Below are 12,410 nucleotides of genomic sequence, written 5' to 3' on the forward strand. Positions count from 1 at the left end.
GGGAAATCTTTACAACAGAGAGTAAACAATCAGGCAAATCTAATCACCTCTCAACAAAAGATTCCCCCAGGCACTTCCAAGCCATTAAATGCTAATCAAGGTGGTCAGTTGAAACATTCACACCTAGCTCCAGCAGACAAAAGACCTTTGTCCCACCCTGGTCATTCCACAGATATATAAACCCATTTTCCTACTTCCAACAGACCTCACTACCTCTGAGGATGCTTGCCATAGATGCAGGCGAAACGTCAGGAGAAAATGCCTCTAGAACATGGCCATATAGCCCGGAAAAACCTACAACAACCCAGTGATTCCGGCCATGAAAGCCTTCGACAATACAGTTTACCTTTAAGCTTTCTAAAGACAGTGAGCGCATCTACATTGTAGAATTAATACAGACTGATATCACTTTAACTATGGTTAAATGCTATGGAATCATGGGAGTCACCATTTCCAAGGTTTTTAGTCTGCTTTGCCAAAGAGTGTCTCACCAAACTACAACTCCCACGATTCCATGGCATTGAGCAATGGCAGTTAAACTAGTGTTGAACTACATTAATTCTACACTGTAGCTACACATTAAGAGATTTATTGTGGTGCTAACATTTGCAAACCAGAGCCAATGCCATGCACATGATAAATGTGGACTCTAACCCATAAAAGCTTTATGCCACAACAAATCTGCTAAGAGTTTAATGCCATCATAAAGACTTTGCTACAGCTGCTATAAACAGACTAGAACAATTACCTCTAGAGCAGGCACGGGCAAACTTCGGCCCTCCAGGTGTTTTGAACTTCAACTCCGGTAGGCTGTTAGGAATTGTGGGAGTTGAAGTCCAAAACACCTGGAGGGCTGAAGTTTGCCCATGCCTGTTCTAGAGATAAAACATATAAATGATCAGCTTTCTTGTAAACTTGTCGATATGTTTCTGCGAGTTTTTCAAGATCCAAAAAAGGGAAAGACGTTTGCTACTTGAAAAACAGAGCTTTGGGAAATTACTTTTCAAAGTATGTATGTTAGAGTTATTTGTAACAAGTTACTAAGTTCTGTCCAAGCAAGAGTTTATTGTAAAACTTTTTGTTTAATGTTAATGTTTTTGATTCTTAACAGTAACTGAAACAGTAACTCTTCGAAACTGAACCTATATTCACACCCAGGCATTAACAAACCCATGGATTTCCAAAGAGAACAAACATTTTATGACACAGGTATAAATTTCATCATCAAGACATGTTAATCAATCATAGACTGCAGAGTTAATGAGCAATAAAGAAAGATAGCAGACATCAAGTTGAAACAGAGATGCCCTTCCTTTAAAGGCACGCCAGCAACCACTTATCCCATGATCCCATGTCATTGAGCCATGGCCATTAAAGTGGTATCAAAGTGCATTAATTCTATAATGTAGATGCACCCTGAAATTCTTCCAGTGCATCTCCTCTGGGGGTTGATGACAGAGTCATGCTGGAGGACGTAGACAAGCGTTTTTCAACCTTGGGGATGGGACACGGGGGGGGGGGGGGGTGTTAGAGGGGTCACCAAAGACCATCAGAAAGCACAGTATTTTCTATTGGTTATGGGGGTCCTCTGTGGGAAGTTCAATTCAATCATTGGTGGGGTTCAGAATGCGCTTTGATTGTTGGTGAACTATAAATCCAAGCAACTACAACACTGAAATGTCACCGTCTATTTCCTCAAACTCCAGCAGTGTTCACATTTGGGCATATTGAGTATCCGTCCCAAGTTTAGTCCAGATCAATCATAGTTTGAGTTCACTGTGTTTTCTGGATGTAGGTGAACTACAACTCCAAAACTCAAGGTCAATGCCCATCAGACCCTTCCAGTAATATCTGTTGGCCATGGGAGTTCTGTGTGTCAAGTGTGGTTCAATTCCATTGTTGGTGGAGTTTAGAATGCTCTTTGATTGTAGGTGAACTATAAATCCCAGCAACTACAACTCCCAAATGACAAAATCACCCCCCCCCCAACACCACCAGTATTCAAATTTGGGCATATCTGTATTTGTGCCAAATTTAGTCCAGTGAATGAAAATATATCCTGCATATCCAGTATTTACATGATGATTCATAACAGTAGCAGATTACAGTTATGTAGTAGCAACAAAGATAATTTTATGCTTGGAGGTCACCACAACATGAGGAACTGTATTAAGGGGTTGAGGCATCAGGAAGGTTGAGACACACTGACCTAGATATCCCCACAAAGATGTTCTCTCTTTGAGAGGCATGGGCTCATGGCATCAGCACTCCTCGGCAGAGAAGGAGTAAAACTACAACTACTACAATTTCGTAGCATTTAGCAATGGCAGTTCAAGTGGTGTCAAACTGTATTATTCCTGCAGCGTAGATGTACCCAGAGAGAAATGGATGGAAAGTATCTTCCTGCTGCCAAGTGCAAAATTACTTTGCAGCAATTGAAATAAGCGGAGGACTTCTTAAAGGTGCCAGGTGTTGTTGCAAAAAGACTAACATGGCGATCCCGATGGAATTTTTTTCCAGGAAGTATCCCAACTAATTTAGAGAGCTCCAAATTATGTGAGATGCTATTAACAAAATTAGGTGAAACACTAGCATAGCAATTAAAGAGTGTTGTACAAAAAAGTACAAATCGGTAGATATAATAATCAATGTGTGTTTGCATTGCATTGTTGGAGGCATGTTCTCCCAACCCAAATTCATTTCTGTATAGGAGCCAAACTGAAAAGGAGAAATGCCTGCAGTAACCAGAAAGCGTGGAAAATGGGTAAAATTCAGCTTCCATAAAACAATCCTTGCAATTGTTTAAAACACACACACACACATATAGATGCACACCAATGTAAGAGATACAAGACAAAGCACTGCAAAATCTGTTGTGGACGTCAATATGGCTTAGTATGGCAGCATATCATTTATTGTGGCTTTAGCCTGTAAAATTCATGTAGCAACAGGAAAGCATGGAGAAATGTGGGGCAGGGAGAGAGGAAGGAAAAATTCAGCTTCAATTATCCATAATTGTGCAAACGAAACAAAAGAACACATACACACACCAGTGCAACAGATACAAGACCAAACATTACAGAGATTTGCAGTGGATGTCCAAGAATACCAGTATTACTTATTCCATAATAAACAATACAGGTATCCTTGGAGGTCCACAGGAAACCTGCAGATACAAGAGTTCTTCTAATCCACTTATAAATACCGAATATACTCGAGTATAAGCCGACCCAAATATAAGCCAAGGCACCTAATTTTACCACAAAAACTGGGAAAACGCATTGACTCGAGTATAAGCTGAGGGTGGGAAATGCAGCAGCTACTGGTAAATTTCAAAATAAAAAATAACAATGAATACCAATAAAATTATATTAATTAAGGCATCAGTAGGTTAAATCAGTATGTCATGCATGGCCTAGTAAAACGGCATCCCTTATATTTGATTTTGGTATCTACAGTGGATTCTGGAACCAAACTCAAGTGGATATTAAATATAGTTACAATAAAAACATAATCAAGTTATTATTACAACACAACAAAATAATACCTAGAATTAAAACCCTTTAAAACAGATTCCTAAAAAGAGATACAAAACAGCAACATGCGGTTCAAGGCAGCTCACAGTAAAGGATGTAATCAAAACTGAATCTGCGGAAATGAAATTCCAACATGTAGAGACCTCGGCTAAAGTAGCTTCAGCATCATACCACATGTTTCACAAATAAACAAAAATAGGGTGGCCAACTATGGCTTTCCAGTTGTTTTTGGACGACACTTCCCATCAGGATTAGCCAATACATGACATAGCAACAACAACAACAATTCTTTATTGATTAGTCAATTTTGACCATATCAAAACATGCAAAACATACACATACAGTAAAACCATATATGAATACAAGGCATCATGGCCTACTGGCCTGTCAACCCACTTCTAAATAATTGAGCAACTACAAGATAAAAAGATTAAAAGATTAAAATTGTTTAATTCCTTAAAATAGGGTTAGGGTGGGGAGCATGGGTAGGTAAAACTAGTGGCGTGTCCATATTAAGTTTTTAAGTTTGAGTTTTGTTGATGGCAGCAAGGTCGCCTCTCTCTGCTTCCATCTTCTCACGGATGGCCAGAGCCTTTTGGATAAAAAGGGTCAATTTTAAAATAAAGTTTTTATCTGAACCCTGAAGGAGGATGTGCAATTTCTCCTTATTCTCCAGCAGAGGCTCTAGGTAGTAAGACCGGATCCTGTTGTAGTAGGGACATTTTAAGAAAAAATGTTCTGAGTCCTCCACTTCTGCATCTATCTCACGGCACCTGCAGGTTCTCCTCATGTAGGGAATATTCTGATGTTGTCCCAACTTGGACTTAATGTCGAGCTGCTCAAATCTAGCCCGGGTAAAAAAATTTCTAATATAAAGTGGAAGTATAAAAGAGAGGTAATGTTCCATGCCCACATTACATTTAAATTTGGCCAGGTATGGAGTGGCTCTAGCTTTCGCTATGTTCATTAGATCATTTTGTGCAGCAATGTCGAGAGCTCTTTGGTATACACTTGAGCATACCTTTGCCCCAAAATTTGTTAACTCGTGAGGGGCAAAACCTAACCTACTAACTGTGTGGCCAAATCTGCTAAGCCAAGATGACCACGCTTTGTGGTTTTCTTGTTCTAGAAGTCATGACATAGCACAAAAATACATGACATAGCACAATGTGAGTTGTTGTTCATTCGTTCAGTCGTTTCCGATTCTTCGTGACTTCATGGACCAGTCCACGCCAGAGCTCCCTGTCGGTCGTCACCACCCCCAGCTCCTTCAAGGTCAATCCAGTCACTTCAAGGATACCATCCACCCATCTTGGCCTTGGTCTGCCCCTCTTCCTTTTTCCTTCCATTTTCCCCAGCATCATTGTCTTCTCTAAGCTTTCCTGTCTTCTCATGATGTGGCCAAAGTACTTCATCTTTGCCTCTACTATCCTTCCCTCCAATGAGCAGTCAGGCTTTATTTCTTGAAGTATGGACTGGTTGGATCTTCTCGCTGTCCAAGGCACTCTCAGCAATTTCCTCCAACACCACAGTACAATGCAAGTACAACTTCTGAAATGCCACCATTACTCATGGTCACTCCTGACATAACTCTCCAAGAGACATTTAGGCATAGTGAGAAAGTCCTCTTGGATAGTAAATGGTGAAAGACAGCAGTATGGTGTTGGAAAACGCATGCTGCGTGGCACGCTTTTTGCCCTTTATACCTGCTTTCTGTTCTTAGACATGATTAAAGATGCCTTTACTGACAGTGCTGGAAAAAATATTCCACTATCAGTCCAAGTATATGACCTGCATACTATTTTGTTCTTCAATTCAGGCAGGAACATTTCTTGGGGTGATCTGGTTCTCATCAAAGAGCAACCCTGGACAGCCGCATCCTCACCTATCTCTCCTTGGAACAAAAGCTCGGGACATTCAGAATCAGTCAACAAACCCTTCTTCCTGGCATGGAGGGGATGCAGTGGGCAAACCTCAGCTGCTCTGGGCCTTAGTTAGTTAGTTAGTCTGGGCCTTATAGTGCAGGTGGCTTACCTCTGTCAGTAACTGGTCATGCAAGCAGCCCGTGGTGAGCAAGTATAATGTAAGATGAGTTAACTTGCATAACACTAGAGCAGTGTTTCTCACCCTTCCTAATGCTGCGACCCTTTAGTTCCTCATGTTGTGTTGAGCCCCAACTAGAAAATTATTTTGGTTGCTACTTCATAACTGTGATTTTGCTACTGTTATGAATCGTAATGTAAACATCTGATATGCAGAGTGTATTTTCATTCACTGGACCAAATTTGGCACAAATACCCAATAGGCCCAAATCTGAATACTGATAGGGTTGGGCGGACTGATTTTGTCATTTGGGAGTTGTAGTTGCTGGGATTTATAGTTCACCTACAATCAAAGAGCATTCTGAACTCCACCAATGATGGAATTGAACCAAACTTGGCACACAGAACTCCCATGACCAACAGAAAATACTGGAAGAGTTTGATGGGCATTGATCTTGAGTTTTGGAGTTGTAGTTCACCTACATCCAGAGAGTACCGTGGAATCAAACAATGATGAATCTGGACCAAACTTGGCACAGATACTCAATATGCCCAAATGTGAACACTAGTGGAGTTTGGTAAAAATAGACCTTGACATTTGGGTGTTGTAGTTGCAGGGATTTATAGTTCACCTACAATCAAAGAGCATTCTGAACTCCACCAATGAGAGAATTGGATCAAACTTCCCAAACAGAATCTCCACGACCAACAGAAAAGACTATGTTTTCTGGTGGTCCTTGGCAACCCCTCTGACACCCCCTCGCGATCCCCCCAGTGGTCCCGACTTCCAGGTTGAGAAACTCTGCACTAGAGCTTCTCTCCCCTAAATTGGGGCAGAGGTTCAGTACCACTCTACTTTGCTGTTAAAATTGCAGGAAAGTAATTTGGTGTAAGAGTGGTCAGAGCATGTATGAGTTATCGTAAAATTGCAACCTACAGCTTTCCTTACTGTTGGTTGTATTGAGATTTAGGAGAGTTGGGGTGTATCTGCACTGTAGAATTAATGCGGCCTGACACTACATTAACCACCATGGCTCAATGCTATGGAATCTTTGAATTGTACAAGGTCTTCTGCCTTCCCTGTCAAGATGCAGTCGTTTCAAATTTTAAAAAAACTAGCCCAGATTTTGTGACATGATTAGTTTATTAGCCAACCAAGCAGTTTGAAAACATGCAAATGTGAGTAGATCAATGGGTACCGGTCTGTCAAGAAGGTAAAGGTGCTCCATGTAGTCATGCCGGCCACATGACCTTGGAGGTGTCTACGGACAACACCACCTCTTCGGCTTGGAAATGGAGATGTGCACCACACCCCCGAGTCAGACACGACTGGACTTAATGTCAGTGGAAAACCTTTACCTTTACGTACACAAAGAAACTAAACCACTTTGAACATCAAGAAGACTCTTCAAGTGTGTCTACACTGTAAAATTAATGCAGATAGACAACACTTTCACTGCCATGGCTCAGTGCTATGGAATCCTGATAGCTGTAGTTTTACAAGGTTTTTCACCTTCTTTGTCGAAGAGTGTGAGACCTCTCCAACGTACAAATCCCATTGATTCCACTGAGCAATGGAATCAAGCGGCATTAAATACACCTCTCATTAACTCTACATAAAAACACACTGTAAGGGTTAGAGGGGAATACAAGAGAATGATCATTAAAGCAATGTACTTTTGTATGTGTAATTCTAGACATCTTGCAAACCTGACACAGTTTACGACCTTCATTCAATTCTGGCTCTGACCCTAGATTTCTTTGGAAGTTCTACTATGGTCAGGGGAGCTGACCATGGGGTCAAAATATCTGGGATGTGGTTTTGCATTGACAAAGGACGTTTTGTACAACAGAATGAGTGAAAAGCAACCCTGCCAGTCAAATCTCAGATGATACAGTAAATTAACAAATGGCACATGGTATATGTGTGTCTGTGCATGTGACTCTACACTCCATTCACATGCACAGTGTTGAAGTGGAGCTGATGGGTTATTAGGCTGGAGCTACACTCCCCTATATCCCAGGATCTGATTCCAGCTTTGGACTGGATTATATGTCTCCACTGTCATATAATCTGGGATAAACCAATAATCTGGGATCATATTCTGGGATATAGGGCAGTGTAAAAGGGCCTAAGTCATAAGAAGGTTTCCAATGATATCATACTCTTCTTTGACTCCATGTTCCCACCATGTTTCGCTGCAAATGGCCAGAAGTTGAAGAGGGACAACATAACACAGTATAAAACAACCATAGAGAAAACAACCAATGGCCTGAGTAATAAACTGTTTCTGGGCTCGGGTGGGTGGACTGGTGCAAATCAGTTGTAGGGACAGGGCTGATGGATAAAGTGCAAAATCAGATCACAAAATTAGAAATAGAGGACTGTGGCCCCTTCCACACAGCCCTATATCCCAGAATATCATGTCAGGAAATCCCACATTATCTTGAACCCAGTTCAAAGCAGATATTGTGGGATTTTCTGCCTTGATATTCTGGGATTTGGGGATGTGTGTATGGGCCCATAGTCTCTAAGTAGGAAAAAGTAGTCAAGTGCAAGGACTAGATTTTGGGTCATAGCTGGGGGCCAAAATTATCTGGGGACTGTCTAATCCAAAGCACAGTGGAACATCCACATTTTTAAATTATGGAAGGTGGGCAGGGTGCAAGTTATTACAATGTTTATAACCGCCAAATATCGTTGGACTGCAACTCCCAGCAACCTTAGACAGCATAGACATTGAGGAGGAATACCAGGATCTTCAGATCTGACAATTGTAAGTGATGAAACTGACCAGCACACCTGAGGAAGGACAAGGCTGTTGTTTTAACACAATATATGTTTCAAACTGGAATATCTGAGTCCACACTGCAATATAATCTAGTTCAGCTGTGTGGGAGGGACCACAGTTATGGGAGGTTTGCCACTGCCTTCCTCTGAGGCTGTGAGAGTGTGACTTGCCCAAGGTCAAGCAGTCCATTTCCATGATTGAGCTGGAATTCAAACCCTGGTTTCCAGAATCGGAGTAAAGATACTATGCAACACTGGGCCCTTCTGTTGTTGCTCATTCGTTCAGTCGTTTCCAACTTCATGGACCAGCCCACGCCAGTGCTCCCTGTCAGCCGTCACCACCCCCAGCTCCTTCAAGGTCAGTCCAGTCACTTCAAGGATGCCATCCATCCATCTTGCCCTTGGTCGGCCCAAGAGGGGTCCTTCTACACAGTTCTATATCTCAGAATATCAAGGCAGAAAATCCCACATTATCTGAATATGGACTTGGATAACTCAGTTTAAAGCAGATATTGGGGGATCTTCTGCCTTGATATTCTGGGATATAGGGCTGTGTGGAAGGGCCCACTGACATTAATTCACTTGGAAGCAAATCTCAGGGCTCTATATCCCAGAATATCAAGGCAGAAAATCTCACATTATCTGAGTGTGGACTCAGATAACCCAGTTCAAAGCAAATATTGTGGGATTTTCTGCCTTGATATTCCTGGATATAGGGCTGTGTGGAAGGGCCCATTGACATTAATTCACCTGGAAGCAAATCTCAGGGCCCTTCCACACAGCCCTATATCCCAGAATAATAAAGGAAGAAAATCCCACATTCTCTGAGTGCGGACTCAGATAAACCAGTTCTAAGCATCTAGGAATTAAAATTATGAACCATCTAGGAATTTAATATCTTCTGGGGAGGCCCTGCTCTCGGTCCTGCCTTCTTCACAGATTCGGTTGGCGGGAACGAGATACAGGGCCTTCTCAGCGATGGCCCCTTGTCTGTGGAACGCCCTCCCTAGGGACATTAGATCGGCCCCCACCTTCTTAATATTTCGTAAAAAAGTCAAAACCTGGCTTTTTGAGCAGGCTTTCTCAAATGAAGAGTAGCAGACAAACCCTGATGTCGGAACTACTGGATAATGATTTGGTAATGAGATGTGGAGGATATATGTTTTCATTGGTTTTATTACTTACTAGCTGTACCCGCCACGCATTGCTGTGGCCAACCTTCCCTCCCTCTTTCTCTCCTTCTTTCTTTCTTTCTTTCTTTCTTTCTTTCCTTCCTTCCTTCCCTCCCTCCCCCCCCCTTCTTCCTTCCTTCTCTAACTGTTTCTTTTCTCACTTCCTTTGCTCTTTGGTTCCATCCTTCCTTATCTCCTTCCTTCCTTCCCTCTTTCGTTCTTTCTCTCCTTCCTTCCCTTTCACTGTTTTATGTCCTTCTCTCCTTCCTTTCTTTTGTACCTTTCTTTCTTTACTTCTCTTCTTCCTCCCTCCTTTCTGTGTATGTGCATATATCTGTGTATATATTTCTGTATATATTTCTGTATATGTGTATATATGTGTGTTTGTGTACATATGTGGTTTTGTGCATGCGTTGTAATGTAATTTTTGGTTTTTTGGCTTTTTAAGTCCCTTCCGCTGTATTTTTCAGTGTTTTATGTGTGATGGTCTCTCATTGGCCTGATAGGTGTCTTGTGTCCAAATTTGGTGTCAATTCGTCCAGTGGTTTTTGAGTTATGTTCATCCCACAAACGAACATTACGTTTTTATTTATATAGATTGAATTGTATTTATGTTAAATGTTTTAACTGTTTTTATATTATTGTAGGCATCAAATTGTGTCGTTTTGTAAACCGCCCTGAGTTGCTCTCGGGCTGAGAATGACGGTATAGAAATATAGTAAATAAATAAAATATAGTAAATAACTGAGCCGACCTGATTTGAGCCTTGGACTAGGGCTGGTTCCACACCAGACCTGGGCAAACTTGGGCCCTCCACGTGTTTTGTGGGAGTTGAAGTCCGAAAACATCTAGAGCAGCATTTCTCAACCTTCCTAATGCCGTGACCCCTTAATACAATTCCTCGTGTTGTGGTGACTCCCAACCATAATATTATTTTTGTTGCGACTTCATAACTGTAATTTTGCTCTTGCTATGAATTGTAAATAGTATAAATATCTGATATGCAGGATGTATTTTCATTCACTGGACCAAATTAGGCATAAATATCCAATACGCCCAAATTTGAATACTGGTGGAGTTGGGGAGATTGATTTTTGTCATTTGGGAGTTGTAGTTGCTGGGATTTATAGTTCACCTACAATCAAAGAGCATTCTGGACTCCACCAACAATGGAACTGAACCAAACTTGGCTCATAGAACTCCCATGACCAACAGAAAATACTGGAAGGGTTTGGTGGGTATTGACCTTGAGTTTGGGAGTTGTAGTTCACCTACATCCAAGAGCACTGTGGACTTAAACAATGATGGATCTGGACCAAACTTTGAACGAATACTCAATATGCCCAAATGTTAACACTGGTGGATTTCGGAGAAAATAGACCTTGACACTTGGGAGTTGTAGTTGCTGGGATTTATAGTTCACCTACAATCAAAGAGCATTCTGGACTCCAACAATGATGAAACTGAACCAAACTCGACTCACAGAACTCCCATGACCAACAAAAAATACTGGAAGGGTTTGGTGGGCATTGAGAGTTGTAGTCCACCTACATCCAGAGAGCCCTGTGGACCCAAACAGTGATGGATCTGGACCAAACTTGGCACGAATACTCAATATACCCAAAATGTGAACACTGGTGGAGTTTGGGGAAAATAAACTATAACATTGGGGAGTTGTAGTTGCTGGGATTTATAGTTCACCTACAATCAAAGAGCATTCTGAACTCCAACAATAATAGGATTGGGCCAAACTTCCCACACAGAATCTCCATGACCAACAGAAAATACTGTGCTTTCTGATGGTCCTTGGAGACCCCTCTGACACCCCCTCTAGGGGTCTCGACCCCCAGGTTGAGAACCACTGATCTAGAGGGATGAAGTTTGCCCATGCCTGTGTTCTGCACTGACAAGTAATGCAGTTCAGTGCAGTGCAAAAGCATTCTTTGCCAGTGTGGAGCCAGTCTATGAGTCTAGAGACCAGAGGGGCGCCTGCACTGAGGATGTCATGCAATGGGACCCGCCTTTACCTGCTCAGGGCGAGGGAATCCTGGGAGATGCACCAAGTTTTGCAAAGTCTTGGGCTTGCTTCACCAAAGCCCCACTCCCCTGTTTGCATAGCATTGAGCCAGGGCACTTCAGGTGGGGGGTCCGGCGGCTTTCCTTCTCTCCCTCCCTCCCTCGGGAAACCCACTTTCCCCCAAACTCGGGAAAACTTACGCGGAGACGGTCTTTCCGCTGAGGATCTCTGCGGGCGGCATGGCGTGGCTTCCTGGGCGGCGAGAGGCTCCCAAGGGGTCCGGGAGGGGCTCAAAAGGGGCCCGGGATCCTGGCCCTCCTCCTCCTCTTCTTCCTCCTGCTCCTCCCCACGGAGCGACCCGCCCCCACGCGCCCACGGGGCCCCCGCGTGGCTGCAAAAGCCGGTGCGCCACAACCAGAGCCAGGCAGGCAGCCAAGCCAAAGCAAACTCCCGGCAAGTTTACCGCCCTCCTTCTTCACCGGAGGGGAGGGGAAAGGGGTGGAGGGGGAGGAAGAGAGGAGGAGGAAGAGGAGGCGGCGTGGGGGAGGAGGAGGAGGAGGAGGAGGAGGAGGCGTGGGGCGGCCCGGTTTTCCTCTGGCTTCCTCTCCCTCCGGCGCGCCCCCGACCCGCCCCTGTGCGCGCCTCCCCTTCCTCCTCTTCCTCCCCCATCGGAGAAGGAGGGCCCATTGGTCAGCTGCTTGCAAGCCCAGCTCAGTCGGGGGACAAGCAAGGTCAAAGGGAACTTTGTGACTGTGATTTTGAAAAGTGATTTTAAGCACAGTATCCACTAACTTTCTTTGTAAGAGATGCGAAAAGTAGTTTTACTTCCAGCAAGTTGTGCAACAGTCCACG

At 43.2% G+C, this 12,410-nt stretch overlaps 1 protein-coding gene across 1 annotated transcript in view; it reads right to left on the reverse strand.

Annotated features, from left to right (window-relative positions):
• MTHFD1 (methylenetetrahydrofolate dehydrogenase, cyclohydrolase and formyltetrahydrofolate synthetase 1) overlaps positions 1-12,022 on the reverse strand; it is a 121,559-nt gene extending 109,537 nt beyond the window's left edge. Inside the window, exon 1 of the mRNA XM_060754319.2 lies at positions 11,759-12,022. Within this exon, the coding sequence (XP_060610302.2) occupies positions 11,759-11,799 (41 nt within the window). The 5' untranslated portion in view covers positions 11,800-12,022. The remainder of the gene's footprint in view (positions 1-11,758) is intronic.
• Positions 12,023-12,410: the final 388 nt, after the last annotated feature.

This window comes from Anolis sagrei, chromosome 1 (assembly GCF_037176765.1).
Source record: "Anolis sagrei isolate rAnoSag1 chromosome 1, rAnoSag1.mat, whole genome shotgun sequence".
NCBI lineage: Eukaryota > Metazoa > Chordata > Lepidosauria > Squamata > Dactyloidae > Anolis > Anolis sagrei.